This window comes from Calonectris borealis, chromosome 2 (assembly GCF_964195595.1).
Source record: "Calonectris borealis chromosome 2, bCalBor7.hap1.2, whole genome shotgun sequence".
Classification (NCBI taxonomy): domain Eukaryota; kingdom Metazoa; phylum Chordata; class Aves; order Procellariiformes; family Procellariidae; genus Calonectris; species Calonectris borealis.
The window spans coordinates 135,165,060-135,184,287 of NC_134313.1; the positions used below are offsets into that span (position 1 = coordinate 135,165,060).

The 19,228-nt window shown below is 38.6% G+C and overlaps 1 protein-coding gene across 1 annotated transcript in view; it reads right to left on the reverse strand.

Annotated features, from left to right (window-relative positions):
- Positions 1-3,014: 3,014 nt before the first annotated feature.
- STK31 (serine/threonine kinase 31) overlaps positions 3,015-19,228 on the reverse strand; it is a 40,895-nt gene continuing 24,681 nt past the window's right edge. The window contains exons 14-24 of the mRNA XM_075143566.1: positions 18,059-18,178; positions 17,423-17,554; positions 16,270-16,371; positions 15,200-15,280; positions 14,711-14,836; positions 13,871-13,996; positions 13,535-13,621; positions 12,538-12,687; positions 10,651-10,776; positions 8,593-8,661; positions 3,015-4,057 (exon numbers count right to left, since the gene is read on the reverse strand). Coding sequence (XP_074999667.1) covers positions 3,857-4,057; positions 8,593-8,661; positions 10,651-10,776; positions 12,538-12,687; positions 13,535-13,621; positions 13,871-13,996; positions 14,711-14,836; positions 15,200-15,280; positions 16,270-16,371; positions 17,423-17,554; positions 18,059-18,178 — 1,320 coding nt within the window. The 3' untranslated portion in view covers positions 3,015-3,856. The remainder of the gene's footprint in view (positions 4,058-8,592; positions 8,662-10,650; positions 10,777-12,537; positions 12,688-13,534; positions 13,622-13,870; positions 13,997-14,710; positions 14,837-15,199; positions 15,281-16,269; positions 16,372-17,422; positions 17,555-18,058; positions 18,179-19,228) is intronic.

Genomic DNA, 19,228 nt, shown 5'->3' on the forward strand with positions numbered 1-19,228 from the left:
GAGATGAGACAGAACAGATCCAGACTGCTTGACCATGCTACCGATTGTAAAGATTGCAGGAAAGTTGAATAGCTGGAAGTTCGCAAGTGAAGAAACACGTACCAGGGAGTTTTGGCAAGCTTTCCCAGCTCTGCTGTACAGCAAGTGGAAGGGGGTCCCACTCATAGGCCTCAGGCAGCTACCTAGCTACTGGCAACACAGAGGGGTAACAAGTACAAACCAACATCACTTCACACAGCAGGGCAAATCTTGTTTCTCCCCACCTGCTGGTAACATACTTGCAGCTGTAACACTTACACAGATGCCAGACAAAAGGGATAATAAAATATATTTAAAAAACCCGTTCTAATTCAAATGGTTTTAACTTCTGAAGATGCTTCTATATGGTGTGGTCTTGCTGTACTGCAGTCCCCGAATCTAAAGCTGCCAAAATCCAACTACAACACCTGGGCCCATCATAGTGCAGGCTGGCACCAACAGAAGAGAATTCCATGTTGTAACAGCAGATCTGTCCACAACCCCGAAGGACAGGACAATCTAGCTACGGTGTGTCTGCTGTGAAAAACGCATGTTTCAAGACAAGCGCTGCAGGAGCTGCAAGAAAAGTGTGGCATGGTGCATAACCTTACTGCCTGTCAGCACACACCCAGAAATCTGAGGAAAGTTTTCACCAGTGTTTTAAATTATATGAATGAAGATCTGGCTCTCAAACATCCATCATAGTGTAGAAAGCCATCAACTTGCAAGTTACCAGACTCCTAATTTGAAATCAGAATGAATTCCTACCAATTTCTTTGTAAGTTGGGGAAATGAAGTGACTGCGGAGGAAATAAATCTTTGCCCATTTAGGGGAAGTCCTTGAGGCTGTTGCCTATGAAGGAATATAATTTAACCTGCGGGCTATACAAACTTGCAGCCACCATCAGGAAAAAAATTGTTAAAATACTAGTGAGTGCTGATAAGAAGGACTCTGTACTAGCAGAAAGCTATTCTGAGGTCCAAAAATCCCCACCATTCTCTCAACTACACAGACAGAAGTGTTAAATACTAATGGACTGAGCAGCAAACTACGTGGAAAGATGTAGGAATGTTACTATGGATGTTATGGTGGGTGTGAACATTAAGAGGCAGTGAACAGAGCAGCAGGAGTCTCCAGAAGTGACCAGAGGCACAGCAATCAGAAAGGAGGAGTAGTTCCCACAGCTCCACCCAAACCACGGAGATAAGAAATGTTGATGTTCTCCCAATCTGCTGAAAGAAGTCTTCTTCCCAAAGAAAACCAGCCCTACCCCAGGTCTGCAGGCTAGGTTAGGTAGAGCCAGAGGAAGTGGTTGTTTGCAGGCGCCTGAAGAAAGCATTTCCTCTTAAGTGACTTTGTTACCAGAGCTACAGCCTAGAAGGCAACTGTAGTAGTTGACTTGGGTACGATGTCCTGAGCAAAAGCTGAGATTGATACCAACACACGACTGGTGGACACGAAGGTGAGGAGTGCAGAGAGAACACAAATCTGAACAAGTAACAAAGGTAACAGTCCTTTGTTGAAGGCAGCAAGACTTGGAACTGCAGGCTTACCATTAGAGGCCATAAGAAGATATGAGTGTCTTGGGCTCATGACAGCAACTGAACTCCTTACTTCCCAGTGAAGCAATACTGAGCCACTGAAGGTCTCCCACTGATCTGGTCTGTGCAAGGACACTGCTCAAAACTGCAGAATGCTGCTACCAAGAAAGAGCGAGGTAAGTTTCGTTTGGGCTTCTTAGAAGCAGCAGCAAGTGAGCAAGGAGACAGACCATTCCTACAGGATCATTTCAACCTCCCGTCTCTATCCTCCAAGTGCCCATCTTCTAGCCAGAAGAGATGCAGGTGTGTCTCAAACTAAACAGCAGGCAGTCCATTACCATGGATTAATATTCAGCTTTGGCAGGATAGCTGTGCAACATGACCCTGAACCAACCTATTTTCTTAAGGCCTCTGGCAAGTAAAAAACAAAAAGCAAGCCAGAGCTACAAAATTATCATAAAAAAGGTCGAAGTAGAAACAAACAGAACTGTGACGCTCAGACTGTAATCAACATTTAATTCAAACGGAAAGGCTGTTTCATACCCTGACGCTCATATGTACCAAAAGGTTTCAAAAGTTTTATTGCAGTTTTTTAAAAAAAAAAAAAAATCCATCTCGTGCTCGGTTCCACATGTAAAAATGATATTACTTACAGCTGGTGAAGAGATTTTGAAGAGACTGCAATTTTTTTAATCAAGCATACACAGACAATTCTGGCTTCAGAAAAACAAGGAGATTAGCAATTTGGAGATTAAAGTAGTACACTTTAGGTTGCATGGACTCTGGAGCAAGAAAACTGGGCAAAAATTTATTCTAATATACATGACACAGCATGACACAAACCATCAGGTTAGTCTTCTAAACTCTATTCAGTGTTTAACACTGATTAAAATTAAAGTTAGCCTTTTATTAACAGTGAAAGACTGCAATCAGTATTTGGAAAGCATCCCACAAAATTGCTAAACTGTTTATTTTCATTGACAAAAAACAAGGTAATATTCTTCTGTGATTTCTGTAATGAAAATATTTATCACACAAACCAAAAATTCTACATAAAAAAATATTTTTAACAAAGGTTTTGCTATCATTGGGTATATACACATTACAGAAATTAAAAAATCATTATCATTTAATGAAAAAAGGATGAAGCATCTTACATGCTCTTCCATATAAAAAACGAATTGGTTTAAGGATGGAAAACCAAGTCTAATATCAGAGGTGGATCTGCCAAGGTGGTATCTTCTATCCACTCAGGTACCCACTGTACGTGAGGGCTCCCCAATACCCTTGGTGTTGCTTCTTGTCCATTACATACTGCATTTTTACATTCTTCATCTGACAACATGCAGCTTCAATAATTCCTCTACAAAATACTAGTCTGCCAACAGCGCTGTCCAAGAGCAACACCCAGAGGCTAAATATATTGCTACAGCAACTCCGCACATTTTGACCTGTATCTTTCTGAGAAAGAAAAACCTTCATAAAGATAAGCAACAATTTCCTGTAAAACTAAAGAGCTGACAAAACTCTTTCAATGGTAACGTTAACAGCAAAGTGTTGCAGGCAAACAAACCCGCTCATGAAAATCACATCTTTATAGCTATTGTGAACAACATTTTAGAACAGATGATATATACACACACTTATGTAGAGCAAATAAGCAGTAGTTTTTGCAAATGCGTGTGTACAGTATTTTGGTTGGCAGCAGCACTGCAAAGGAGCAACTAGAAGGATGCCTGCTCTCTAGAACGCCAATTGCATTTTTCAAATGCAGAAAGACAGAGAAGAGGCAGGCTGCTCTCCATTTCCTCTACCAGTTGTCAAAGCAGTACTTTTTTTTTTCCCTTAAATCTTGAAGGCAGTTGCTGTAGGAACAACTTGGCTATGCAATAACAAAAAACCTCCAGCAAAAAGGTAATACCCCAGAGCATCTTTAAGAGGAACATGTTATGTGGAATCACAGCAAGAAGAGGGGTAGAAAACTGGATACAAAAACAAGTCACTTAAAGATCTCTGGCATCTAACAAGACTATTCTCTGCAAATCTAAAGCCTACATAGTGGACAAAGAAAAAGGCTGACAAACTAAGAACACAATCAGTAACACCACACTTATACCCCCAAACACTTATTTAGAATAAAATGTACTTAAAAGAAAATGCAGTGAAGATCGTGTAATCACAAAACATGACTGCACCTACCAAACCTTTTATATTTTGAGATTTCAGATCAGGACAATGATCAAAACCAAACAAACACAGAAGTCTCAACCAAAAACCTGATGGAAAAGTTCCTAATCTATTGAGTAGGGTTTGTTCCATTCTCCTCAGTTAATTGCGTTTTTTTTTCATCTGTCTTCTCAGAATCATGCTCTTCACTTGGTTGTGGTGAAACTGGAATCGCATCAACTATGAGGAAGCAATCATCCCTCAGCACCTGCTCAGCCGTCAGTCTGCTACAGCAGAACAAATTCAGGAGAAGAGATTTCACTTTATCATCCTACAAACAGAGGAGAAAGGATTTCATCAGTAAGCAAAACAAACTCGATTACAAATAACAACCAAGTATTTGGTGAACACATCTTGTAAGTGCTTAGGGCCCTAAGCCCTCACAGAAAGTTGTACCATAGCATTCCCGATGGTCAGCAACACTTGACAATCATAGTGCTCATTAACAAAATAAAAGCAAGCATTCAGCATCAGGTCTGTCAACATGGTATCAGCATACTTCACAGAAGAGCATGAGTTATTATATTTTAAAATATCAATTCACTAAACTACTATAAATTAGAGACCAACTGAAGTTGGTCTTTCTACTGAGAAGGAACAGAACAGGTGCCATTCACCTTCTACAACTTCATCTTTTAGCTTTTGTCATATTGCTTTATGTCTCTACAAGAGCACAGGAAAAAAAAGAAAACCAAAGTAATGGGCTCTAAATCAACAGCAGCTATTTTGCTATTAACCCATCACTTACACTTAGGCTCTTTGGATTTATTAGAAGGGATTACTTGCCTAAATTCTTAGCACATTAACAGTGCTAGACTCCATACACAAAACATAAAAACACAGCTGCTACACATATGCATAAACATCAGTTATTGAAGGAAGAAGAGCACACACTGGATTTGGACAAGGGGACTGCAAGAAAGACAATCTCAAATGCTGATCTAGAGATCTAGATTACCAAAACTCAATGGGACCAGAATCTTTCCATAAGAAGGCTTGCTTGTTCACCATCTCCAGACCAGCAACACCACTGACCAGGGTCAATAAAACAGCAAAGCACAAGATACCTGTACACTTCTCACCTATCCCCATTTCATCCAGACAGAAGAATCACTGTGATGCAAAGGAATGTACACAAGTAGTCAAAAACTTGAAGACAGAAACAAGCAGACAATGTCCAACTCTTCCACTAATTATCAGAGTGAATCTGGAGAATTAGCCACTCCCCAAATAATCTGAAATCTGGGTGAAAAGATGGGATCTGAAAACTGTTGATCCTACAGGCATAAAGGATTGTTAAATGTTTATAAAACATTTAAAATGCTCAAAGGAAAATCTCTAGTTAAGAAGATCCAAACGTGCAATGAAATACATGAGTGAACCACGACTACACACTTCCTCTGCAAAATTCAAAGTGAAGAAAGTCTGAGCATTTAAAGAGCTTGAAAAGCTTTGTACTTGCATATTTGCATTTCATGACACTATCAAATGTCTGTCAACAACAAATACCCCTTCTCACCATCTTCTCACTTTAAGGAAACCGAAAATTGATTCCACAGGGAATACTGCTGTAGGACAGCATTTCATCGTGTTTACTTCATTCCATTGTGTTTGCTCTTATTTACTTTTTTTTTTTTTAAAAAGACGCAAAACTGGATGCTGAAACACACTGAACACTGGCATGGCTAAATGAGTGGCTACAAGATCTTACCTCTAATCTTTGCTTTTCCTCAATAGCTAGCTAACATTAATATCCCTGTTTTAAAGCTTAACATTATTTTCCTGTGGCAATATTACATTTGCTGAAAACAACAAAAATTTTACTAGTTGCAAGTGTGCAATTCCTCTGGGCACAAGACTGAGATGGAAGGGAAATTACCAGCCTGTCAAGAGCCTGCAGATGGGCATGGAGATTAATTCTGAATAAGCTGATTATAGATAAAGCACTTAAAAGCAAAATAGATTTTCCCCAAGAACTGGGACAAGGATTAATAGCTAGAGGTCTAAAAGATTCCCCAAGAAACAGGTGAAAGATATTTATTAGTATTACATTTCATAGTAAAACCCTCATGTGCACTGTGTTCCTGTGCACTGCAGGCAGCACAGATTGCTTTCCAGCAGACTTTGGTGGTTGGTGCATGCGCATGCACATGCATCCAGGATGAATCCTTAAAAACTGCCAACAATGATATATTGATATATTGTATCACCTGATAAGGTCAAAATCAAATGCTGCTTCTTTTCATCAGGGAAAAAAGTTAAAGAAACTTGCTCTTATTAAAAGCTGTAAAATGAATTAATCCCTGCTAAGAACAATAATGGTTAAATTCATTAATTGTCCTTGAGATACAGGCAGCTGTTTGCACTTCAGAAGATACCTGCTACAGAAGAACACAGAAGTACAATACCCTGAAACTGGCCATTTAAACTTTGATTTGCATACTTCAGACCTTATTTGTAAAACATTATCACAGCAGAAATTTTATGGAAAACAGAAGTGAACCAACTCCTATTTTTAATGTCCCAAGAAATCTTTTTTACTTCCTTGAACAATTAAGTTTCCCTTATGCATAAGAGAAAGCTAGGTTTTTCAGTATCTACGGATTATTATGCATAATCCTGAATGACGCACTGGGCAGACGGTTCTGTACGAGTTTTGTGGCATATATTTAAAACCCCCTAGTTAGCCCTAATGGTGAATCATGAAGTACTGAATCTTCTTTCCTATAGTATTGTGCATTTCATGAGATTCATTTAATTTTTAATAAGAAACATAACAACTATAATGAGAGATAAGAAACACTATTTACAGGATCACCTCCCTGCTCAAATGCTGCATGTTTTATTCTTTTATTTTCCATGGTAGTGTCACAATGGAAATAATTTTGCAGAGGGATTTGGTAGACAGTCCTGTGCTTTATCAGTAATACTTTCATCGCTGGAGAACATTGTTGAAATGAAGTTATTAAAAGACATACTGTAGAGGAGAAGAGTCGGCTAATAAAACAAGATTATTTACAGTACTATGTTATGCAGTGATACACAAGTTATCCTGCCTGGACACTCGAAGCAGTACACCTATGTTAGTCTGTACCGTATCATGACAGTTTCTTAACCTAAACACAGTACACAGGATACACTAAGCTCAGTGTGAACACAAGTCCAGTAAATCTGGACCAATTTTAACCCCGTGCTTTCCTAGGTATCTCCGCAAAGCAGGCAAATCATTAATGCACACGTATAACCAATAAACAGGGATTTATTATTAGGGTTTCTTTTGCCCTTGACAAAACAACCCAAATTTATCTGACCAACAGCCACTCCACTGCTTTGTTTTCTACTCTTCCTTTTAAAGTATTTTTCTAGTTTTCTGGAAAATATGGGGATTAACCTCTAACTCTTCCCTATATACCTTAGAAAATTCTATCCATAACCTAAGACTCCACTTAAAAGCTAAACAGTCACCTGCTTGCAGGTTTTTTGATAACAGTCTAAGGTTTGATTTAAGGAGTTTCATGGCCTTCTCAAATCTAGATAAAGCAGTAAGCTCTCACTTAAAGTAATATCAACAGAATAAGCATGATATGAGAAGGAGTCCATATAGATTAAAAAACACAAGGGTTATCCACTCAAGGGAGATGGGAGGGACACAAGACAAGAACAAAGCAGTCCGTAACTAGCCAGACAGAAGTACAGCAAAAAGTATGAAGCAGAAACTAGTCTGGGAAGGCTAGTGATTTGAAAAAAGTCCATAAACCTCCCAGTGAATTTCTGTAACCTATATATGGTGGCATGTCTTCTGTTATTCCAACTTTTATAAGGAGGAAAAGGAATCGCCTGTAGCAAAGGCAGAAGAGGTTGAAAGCAGGCAAGAAAAAAGTCTTAACTCTTGGCCAGAAGTCTGAAAGCTTCTGGGAAAGAGAGTTACACAAGAAAATAAACCCAAGGAAAGACAGGTGCTCAGGTAACTAAGGCACACAGAGAGAAGGCCAAAAATTATCTGCTTACGATTAACATCCAAGAGATAGATAAGTTAGCGAAGGATTGACTTCAAAGTTGGGGACCTAAGTTGGGAAACATCAAGGCACACAGGTCTCTTATTCTCAAAGAGTCACTGAGACACTGGGCAAGGATAAGTTTCAAAAAAGGGACTGAAAATAAGAGTTCAAGGTGACAACAGCTGCTGGCATACAGTAGACAGAGAACAACAGTTGAGAGTAGAAAGAATGAAAGCAGTAACACAAAGTCGTATCATGCAGGGTCCACTTATATCTCTGCATTTGTTTCAGGGGCATAGGAAAGTTAATGTTTCACACAAAAAAACCCTCAAGGGATAAAGGGCACAATACACTTTTACAACTGCATTTAAGTGATTAAAATGGAAGTTGACTGTTTTATTAACGTCCAAGCATTGTCCAATCATTATGTAGTCAGACAGATGAACAAAATCAACTTCTCTGACTTCAGAAAAGACAGGTTTCCTAATTCAAATTCCTCCTTTCAGGCTGAATCCCAGTGACTTATTCCCCAAGTCTGTAACTCGCTGTCATTCCATTAAGAGTTACCTGCGAAGAAGTTGCTCCTTCTGAGATCAGAGTTAAATATTAAGAAAAAACTCTGGGGTTTTCTACCTTCTCAAACATCACTTTATTTTTGCATGCTATTTAGAATTATCCAAATAGTCAATTAAGAACATTTTCTCAACCCAGCGCTTACAATCAAATGTTTGACTTAAAAAAAAAAAAAATCAATTAACCACCTCTAAACAAGAGCAGTCTAATCTTTCTCATCTGATAATTAACATACCATGACAACCACATCCACCTCAGGTGTTCCATCTTCTTTTATGCCAAACTCCTGGTTTTGAACGCAAAGCTGTAAATGAAAAGATACATAATGCATAACACTGGTGTTTTTTTCCCTTTAGTTTAACAAAACCAAACATCAGTCAAGGATATTCCAGGTTTCAAGTGAAAATGGATTGTTATGGGAAAACGGCAGGGAAAGGCTTTTTTCCTAATTTCACAGTAGGGTGAAACACGCAAGGGGCTCAAGTTCCCTTTACACAGAAACAAGGGGAAAAAATTTAGTATCAGAAGAAACTTTTAGAGGTCAAAAGAAATAGACTTTTAAAAATACGACTCAAAGTCCATGCCCAAGCTGGACATTTAAAAAATGCTGAGGGGAAAGTGCACTCCAACAGACAAATGTGAGCCCTGTACTCATAAACAAAGTAAAATTTCCCCAGTCTTTAGTATGGCCTAGAACCATGCCCAAGTATAGCATTTTTCAAAATCCTGCCTGCAGCTTAAGCTAAAAATGCCTCTATTCTGAACAATTACATAGACAGCAAAAGGAAGCATGTGTTTAGTCAGTGCTGGGCTCTTGTGACACAGATCAGTAGAGAACTCAGAAAACCACTGTCTCAATTTTAGAAGTGGCATTGCTGTTTAATGAGGGAGAACACAATTTCAGATGCCCAACATGAAACTGGCAACTGTTGAACATAATACTAACACTTGAGCTGAAATTTTCCATCAGATGATCAATACAACACCAGGTCTAAGCTGGAGATTAGTTACACGTGGATTAATCTGAAATTCAGCTGGCAAACTTGGATGAGGTTTCAGAAGAATGCCGATCTTGCTGCATCCCAGATATTCTCTTCAAGAAGAGCCAGCCATTAGTAAACCTGCCTTTGTCTTTGGATTTGTTTTTTTTGTTTTGGTTTGGTTTTTTTTTTTACTGTTTTTTTAAACTCACTTCTACTTGTAAAAACCTTTTTTCTAGAACAGATGAAGATCTGAGTAGTGGTACTGAAAGTGTTCAACTAAACCGTACCATGTTAATAAATTATAAACATGATATAAAGCTACACTTTAGTTCATCTATTTCAGTAAAAAATTACTTAATTTTAAGCAACTGCTTCCTAAATTGGGAATAAAACATAATGAAGAGTGACTTTTATATGAACCAGCTTCATCTTCTCAGCAGAGGTAACTGATAGAGGCTACCTATCAACTTGCAGTTTACATCTCTGTTAGGAAGTGTTTTTAAGATGCTATGGCGCTTAAGGGATTACTGAAGCCATCAGTGCGCAGCTGATGGAACTGCCAGTGTTTCCCAGGAAGCCCCCCATGTACCTGGAGCTCCAACTGGTACTCAGTGAACCAGCTCTAATACATCAAGCGCTCACGCAAAATCACTGCCTGAGAACATCAGCACTTGCTGGGTAGCTTGTGGCTTTTCAAGTCTGGGAGGTTTGAAGTTTTCCCATTCAGAACACATGGCACTGACACCCTGAGTTGGGGAGGCAGCAATACAGTGCCAGAAGGCAAAAAGGAGATGGAGGAGATGCTGTACAACATACCACCTAACACAGGAAAGTGGATTGCTTTCTCCTCCCTGGCGTAACACGCACTAAGAAACAAAACACCTATCTAAGCACTGTGGCCAGCACCAAAACATATGACAGTCCGATCCTTGCCTTCATCTTCTCTCTCTTTTGATTTGGTAATTCCTCAGGGGCAAGGTCACAAAAAAAAGAAGAAAAAAAGGCTCACAAGGAATGAAAGGGACGTGCCGTAAGAACTGACAATCCACAGCATGAGGAACAAACGCATAATTTTTGTTTATATTACTATACAAATTACATTGTATATTTTACAGGAAAAAAAAATTTTACTGTCTCTGCCCATAATTGTAACTCCCATATGTTCCACACTCACCACTCAGTTGAAAATATGAACACTTCTTTTGCCAAAGTAGTTCAAAGCAGAAGTTGGACATAACATTTATTGCTCTTTATAAGCCTGCTACAGTTCCACAATATTACTAGAAACTCTCCCACAAGCCATAACATACCCAGAACAGGAGGCAGCCATAAGCATACATGTCAGAGGCTGGAGAAGCTGGCTGTCCCATTTTCAGTTCAGGGGAAACTAAGCTCAGGGTACTGACAACCATAGTGTTTGCAGCAGCACGTTGTTCCTATGGGGAAAAAAAAAATTTACCCGTAATTTCAAGCAAGACCAACAGCACATTGAAGCAGATGTATCTCCCTCTCCCTTTTAATGTGTCAGACAACTTTACCATAGAGTTCTGTGCTGACCCAGACTGAAATGTAAAATCCTCCCTTACTGATCAAAAAACAGTGGTGCATAAAGGAAAAAAGAAATAACGTCGCACATCTATCATCTGTAACTGTAATAGAAGAATAGGGATGGCAGATTTTACTCCATACTAGAACTAATAAAGCTCGTAAGGTGGTAAAGAATACAAATTGCAAAACTTCTCAAATTAGGGAAAAAAAAAAATCACAAATATTAAAAGACATTTGGCACTATTTTGGAGAACTTTAGTTCTAAAGTTCAGTTCTGCCAGTTTTCGTATTTTTAATTCTCTCACTTTCTGGTCTTTACCTGAAACTAGCTGCTTCCTCCCTCCTGGTTTCCAGCATATTTTAGGACCGTCTACTGTCAAAATAAAAGCTAGACCCTGAGTTTCTATGCCCCTCCATGACAGCAGCCAGCACCAGCTATAGCCAGACTGGAGAAGACTAGTCTCCAGATTGCCAAGAGTACTCGGTAACACATCAGTTACCAGCTCCACTCGCGCATTTGTGATCATGCAGAAAGTACAAGCACTGAGCAGCACTGACACCCCTATAGAGAAGGCACAAACTGGATCCAGGCTGTGAACCATGGGTGGAACTTTCCTGCTCTATCACACATGAGCTGCTCATAGCACAGCCCATACCTGCAGGGAGGAGTAAAGAGAGGATAGTCTTCCTCAGCTCTTGCAGTTTTCACAATGACACCCTCTGTACTGGGTACGACCTTTCAGAAAATTCAGCTGTCAAAAACTTTTAAAGTACCTCTCTTTAGCATGTTGAAAATTGAAATTTGTCCGAACATTTGACACTCTTCATGAGATTAACAGATAATGCATTTCCAAAGCAGAAATAAGGGTTCTCAATGAAACTTACTTTCATTTATATTATGTTTATTATATTAATATAATGACATATTATTATAATATATTACTATTTAAAAAATTAAATAAGCATGAAGCAGACCTCTAGCACAAAAATGCTGTAGCTCAAACAACTTGAGTTTAGTAAGTCAAAAGGCGACTACAGAAGAGATACCATTATTGGAGAATTTGCTATGTAAACACAATGAATAGTAAGACAATAGCTTGTGTTCTTAAAGAATATTAGATTTTCCCCAAGAACAACTATGAAATTCTTTACTACAGAAACTGAGGACTAAGTCAGAAGTACATATAAATACAGGTATATGTAGGCAACATGTAAAATCCTGTTAATTTACCAAATACCACGACAGATAAAAACACATACTAGAACCCCATTACCTATCAAACCGAAAGGCAAAGACTTCATATGAGCTTGATTAGCCCTTCTTCAAACATGAGTTCTTACTCTCACCTCCGATGATGCTGATTACTATTAAAAACACGAGACAGACAGCCAACAAACAACTACTGCAACTCCTCTTTTTTGTCCCACTGTTTTGCTTAACCAGAACCACACTCTTTTTTTCCCCTCCAAGATTAGATTGTGTTTACAAAAATTTCAGCAAGACTCAAACTGCCCAACCCGATTCAGAATATGAAACAGGAGTCTCACCACTAAGCACAATGCTGATCAATAAATCTTTTAAATTGCACAGTTGTTTGTTTTGATACATATTTCTGACTAAAAGTCACTAAAGGATTTTTTTTTTTTACCTCTGATTTCGTGAAATCAAAGTCTCCAACAATTCCTTGTTTTCGATTCACAGCAAAAACATTATTTCCATGCAGAGATCCATGTACTATATTAGCTCCATGCAACGTTTGTAGACCTTGGGCAACTCCTTTCATCACTTTTAATGCCTCCTAATGATTTAATTTGGGTGTTTATTACAAAGACAGATATGGAAAAAACAAAGCACAGTATCAAGTAAGTTTCCATCCAGAACTAAGACTTTTTTTTTTTTAAGGTTTGTACACATTCAAAGTTCATGCCAATTCCGTTTTATGAAGTATGGATTAATTCCCTGTAAGATTATTATGACTTGCACAGCCAGGCATTAAAAAAAAATTGCAGTCACCAATTAACAAATCACTAACATGAAAAAATATCGGGGGGGGGGAGGGGGGCGGGGAGACACACAAACAAAAACCCATGCAACTTGGACCTTTACAAGTAGATCCAAGTTAGCAAACAGAAGCTTGAAGTCATCAAACAGAACTAGAGAAAAGATTGTACTGGCTTCTAGCTACTGCTTCTTTGAGAAGGGATGACTATCCAAACTGCCTATACGCTGTGTGGGGAGGAGGGAAAGGAAAAAGAGGGGAATGAAGTGAGGGAGGAGAGAAAAAAAAAATTACACACACAGGAGTCCTCTAAAATGCCAGTACAGAAATGCCTGCCCCGAACATCTAACATGTTCAATTCCAGTACTTTAAAAATTTACTAGTAATACAGCTGAGGCATTAATTTCAATAAAAGAAAAAAGTGTATCCAAGTAAAATCTCTTTTAGAAAGTTATAAACTACTGCCTGACCAGATGCTAAGAATACCAGTCAAGCTATCCCGTGCAACTTTGTACAGTCACTGTCAGCCACCAAAGGAAGTACACGGGTGAAACACCATCAGCACCATAAGACACAGCAAAACAATAAGAGTTCAGTTCAAAAACATACAAAATAAAATGCTGATACTCTAAGTCGTTATACTTACTTCTAAAGTTAAGGGCGTATCAGCCTGTAAAGCTCCCAGACTTGCTCCTGGGTAGTACGGGACCATTAAATATACCAAAGGATCAGACTTCAACAACAAAAAAAAAAAAAGGAAAAATAGATTGTTTCAAATATCAGGAATATTGGGAAGTTTAACATGCACTAGATGTGTGATAAATCAATTCATTATGTTTACTAAGTAGACAGTTTATCTAAACTCAGAAGGGAAATATTTTTCTGATTCAATGCTCCAACTTAAAATATGTTAAAGCTTTAAGGTCCAATTACAAGTCTTTCAGCTTAAACCAGAAATCAAGATCATCAGTTTGAATCTTGCCTTGCAGAAAAGAAGGAACAACAGTTGTAATAATCCAGATTTCTCCTTCTGCTGATCCCAAGCTCTGTGATACTTGGCAACTCTTTCAATCACTTTGGCTTCTGAGCTTACAGCTACAGAGTATCCCTTAAAAACAAAACAGATACCCAAGCTATTACTCCTAATGCCTGTAACATTATTGCATTAAACTTTATTTGTTTAATTAAAGAAATGCATATTGTTAGAGGCCATCAAATAACTTCCTCTTCTACTTAACACAAAACTCAATTCCAACTGTCATAGACTGTTTCCGTATTTTCTTATTAACTCTTAGAAAGTCTGTACCAACAAAACAGGAAGCGTGTCTCTACTCTGAGATCTAAATAAGCCAAGTTAAAAGCAGGAAGAATATTTACAGCTATGCTTCTCATAATGTTACATCCCCTCATTTCCCAATTGCTAGCAGATTGGTAGAGAAGCAGAGCAAGGGAAAAGCAACAGTTCCTGAAATTTCTCAGTGAAATCATCGGGAAGACAAATCAGCACCTGCAAAAAGAGACAGGAATAATGAACAGGAAAAAAGATCCACCAGGTAACAGAAAGAACAGACAGTAGAGGGGAAGCACTGTTCACTACAGTAGTCCTCAAAAGAAATGAAAAAAAATCAGTAAGCAACATGGAAGCAATCCAGAAGGAAAACAATGCTTCATGTTCTACAGGCCCCGACAAAAAAATTTGCCATCAGAAAAGGGCTGTTAAACACAGGGATATGAAAGGAACAGCAGAGTTCATTCAGAATCAGCACATTAATAAGCCAAGGTCTCACCTGCAGCGCTAACTGAAAACTAGTGCCAACATTACCTTTAAAAGAACCTTCTGGCCCTGAATTTCTGAACACACTAAAGGTCGCTTCGTGCTCAGTTCCTTCATGGGCTCAGCATCCAAAAGGTCTCGCTCCAGGCTGCGTGTCAGAAGTCCACCTGAGTTCTGAAGCACATGCACACGCAGATAGCCAGGGTAAGCGCACAGCATTTCACAGCTGGTAAGATTCAGAGGCCTCGACTACCTCTCCTCTTCCTCAATCAACTTAGCAAAGCACAAAATCAGTTGGGATGTGTTAAAAAGTTACAGCATCTGTTACCAAGAGGCTGGCCATGATGAGGCAGCTAATGAAATGCATTCCTTGAACATCCCCCAGAAGAGGGGGAGGAGGAGGAAGACCACAACAAATAATGCTCAGGGTATATATCCCCCAAATGGACAGAGACTGTGCAGAGCATTGTTGGTGCAGAGCCTTGATAGTGCCCGAAACAATAACTGACAGTGCATTCAGACACAATCTCTGCTTACCATATAGTTTAGAATTCCTGCTTCTGGATAAAGAAGTGGTAACTCAGGGAACCATTTCTGTACCAAATATGTAAGCTTCTCCTAAATGAAGGAAAAAGGCCCACAGCTTCAGGTCACTAGTTTCTGACATATATAAATATACACTGACATTTGCAATGTATACCCAGGACATTCAAATGCACATTGACCATGACTGTACCTCTTCAACAACATCATTCAAAGTAACACTGCCATTTGCTTTCTAAAAAAACACAAAAAACCACCACCAACAAAAAACCACCACTACACACAACATGAATACGGCAGTTTAATATGGACAGATTTTTGAAAGCTCTGAGGGTGGGTAGTGTTATGGCCCCAAACAGCTCATGCGCTATCACGGAAAACATTTCACCTTTTCTACAAGAGGCTTTAGTAGGCCTAAACAAAGGAAAACAACTTCACTACAGGTAAGTGGAGGAAGACAGAAATCAAGTAGTAACACAGACCAGGCCACCATCTCATGCATCTCCAGACCCCACACAGCTGTAATGCTGCAAGGTAATTATTACACACTGTTACTACATCTGCAGAGGTAGTATATCACCACCACAAATCCTGGTGCCCTTCTACTCGCTCACAAGGCAATGGTTTCCGATTCTTCCCTCCATACAGAGGACTTAGAGAAAGGGTGATCTCCTTCACTTCAGGATAAAAGCCTGTTTTAACCTTGTCACAAGGAAACAGTTCCCCTTCTTGCAAGAAATACAGTCTTTCTTCAGCAACTGAGCTTACACTTTCGCCTGCAGCTCTTCTGGGTTGAGAACTACAGCTCACATTTTTTTCTCCCCTCACTTCCTTATGAAGGGGGAGAGGGGGGAGAAGGTCTGAAGAAACTGTGTTCAAATAGAGATAAAATTGATCAGCCTCCATGCCCTCTCCCATAGATTTCACCAAAAAAGGGCCATCTTAACATTCAACACTATAAAAATCGCATTTTTTATTTTATCCAGAGCACGCACTAAAGCAACTGAAATGCAGATGTGCCTCATACAGGTTTGTTTCAGTTGCTTAAGTAGTTTAATACTTACATATTCTTCTTGTTCCTTGGATATTTCCTGAAGAACCCTATTTCGCAGATCAGCAATTTCCTCTTTTATTCCTGTCATTTCAAACTCACTGTAATCATCAGACTGCATTAGGAATAACAAAGTTAGTGTATAATTCTCATTCTGCTATTATACCAAACAACAGTAAACTACTATATCAGGATTAAGAAACAGCTTCCGTATCACAGTTCTGGAGTTGAATGTATTCTCAAATGCACATTTTACTCCGTCTGCTTCCTGGAAACCCGAGAGAATCTCTTAAAACCTAATCACTGAGAAAGGTGTTCCCTCTATTTATGCGACAGACCAAATGTTCTAGCCCTTTGCCTACTTGTTTCCTAAGTCAAAGAGCGTGTTTTTTTTTTTAATTAGCTGATTACGTATAATCATAACAGCAACATCATTCATCTACCAGCAATGCCAGGTTCCATAATTCATTCACTTTTTTCTCCCATAAGCAGGCACGTTCCTCATGTCACTTCATTATTCAAGAATCCTTTTCCCAATGGGTTTAATTAGCATATCTCATTTTAAATCCCTCTTGGAAGCTTACTGTCCCTTTACAATGCTTACAGAGAGACACATGCAGGTTCTTTTTTTCCTTAAGCATCACCAGAATAATTAATGTGCGATCAAACAAACAGCACTGAAGCTGGGGTAATATTTACATTCTTTGGACTTCTCTGAGGGGTAGAGGGGAACCCTGAAAACTAGAACAGATGTTGACTTCCGTCACCAAAGGGGAGGTACACGCATTATTAACAAAGTAAAAACTTAAGTTTTTACTTAAGTAAAATGTAATCACACAACCAGCACTATAAAAAGAGCTGGAAAAACTGTTCATGCTGTGAACAGCGAACGTCACCAGAGGGACTTAGTTAAAAGCACAGTGCCATGGCTGGGGACTGAAACAGAAAAGTGGCTATGTACTGACTTCTTTTTTTTTTTTTTTTTAAGCCATTTAGGCTTGGTCTCAGGGGCCTGTAAAACTTCCACAGTTAAAGGCAAAATTCAGATCAGAAAACACAAACTATTCTATGTAGTTACCACTTACTTGGAACAGACAAAATTATTGTTTCTAAACCAATTTAAAAAACAACAGACAAAAAAAAACAACACTGCAACATTTTCATACTTCCTCCAAGTTGTTCTTTTCAACCAGCTTCCACCTTAACTGGGCCTTTAAGCTTTTCATAGTTTTCTTAATTGATAGTAAGTTGTTAATATCAGGTCTTCTATTCAGCCATTCCTCAGCCTGTTTTTTGAACTAGGAGGAAAAGGAAAAAAAAAAAAAAAAGAAAAAAAATCAGAAAGTGTTCAAGCATTCTATTTTAATATGCTTTAGTCCAATGCATTAGAGAAACTGCCTGAAGCCTATCTGAATTCAGCTTTTCAGGGTCCTTCCCCACAGAAGAGGGTTTTTATTGTGTTTCATTTTAATTACATTAACAACCTTCTGGAAAACCAACATTGTACTTAAAGCTCAATCCCCTTAAGTTACATACTACTGATTTGTAATGAATCCAGAGATTCCAGCTTCCACTGCTTTATTTTTTAAAAAAGTATCTTTGTATTTAACTGAAATGAAGCATTGGCTGAGGTAATAAGACAACTGCAATTCTCAAGCTTTAACCCAACCAATCTCACATCACCATATACTCCTAGAATTTCCTTATAAAACGATAAGAGGACATCTTTCAAAGAGAAATTATGTCAGAAAGATTTACTAGTATAGATCAGTGTGACAGAAATAAATAAGGCATGAACTCACCTCAACACTGGCCAAGTATCTGTTCTGTATGACAGTGATCATACTTTGCTCCTGACGAATGTTATGGATAACTTTATTGTAAGCACTCATAATTATTCCCCTCTCTGCTTCATCATGCTCCTGGATTGAATTACAGAGGGAGATTAAAGATTGAGAGTCGTTCTTCATTTATACACACCAACGTTTAAGATGTAAAACCTTTACTGAGAAATTCCATTCTTAATGGAAAAAATCATTTATCAGATTTTTCTCTCTCTTCTTAAAGAGATTCTAAAAGGGAAGTTAGCAAGTCTAAGAGTTCATCCAATAGTTTCAATTGAATAAAACTGATTGGCACTTCTATGCAGAAGTCCAATTTCATATTCCACATGCTATGAAAGAATTTTTTTTTCAGGATAGCATGGTTAAATAGATATGAAGCATTAAAGCATGCAACCATTCTTCTAAAAGAGTCACTGGTTCTATTACAGAGAGCAGTCACAAGCAGACTAAACTGCTGGTTTGTTGTTAGTATCACGCTACATGAGAGGACAGGTTCAACTTGACAGGTTCAACTTTTGCTGACATGACCATTCTCTGGCACAGTAAGGACTCTCATTGCAGACACAATGCAAGTACCCCAAAGAGTTAGCAAAAGAGAATGGAGGAAATGATTATCAGAAAAGGTAAATAACTGGGAAAAAGGCTGACACAAGCATAGAAAAAGATTAACAGTAAGGCAAGAACACTCATCTCATGCAAAATGAAAAGCTACTCACCTCTAAAGACTGGAAAAAGCAAATTTATTCATACACATTCACCCAGAGAGGTAATCCCATTATTTTAAACAGAAACTTACTTTTCATCACCTGTATTTTCAACACAAGCACCAAAACTCAGTAAAGCTCAAAGAAAGCTTCCCTGCACATAGAGAGGGAAGAACCAGTTTTCCCAGTATTTCTTAGTTAAGCCAGTCATACGTAGAGCTAAGTTCCTGTAACCCAAAGCTGTCCTTGCCTGTTGCCCGGAAAACACATTCTCTTCTCTCTGGGGAGCAACCTGAGTGACTTTATCACATTTCCACAAAAAAAGATGCTGCCTTGTAGCGAATAAACTCATCTGATACATTAAGAAAAGCTTTAAACTGAAATCAAAGATGTATAAAATATATAGAAGTCATGACACAATAGG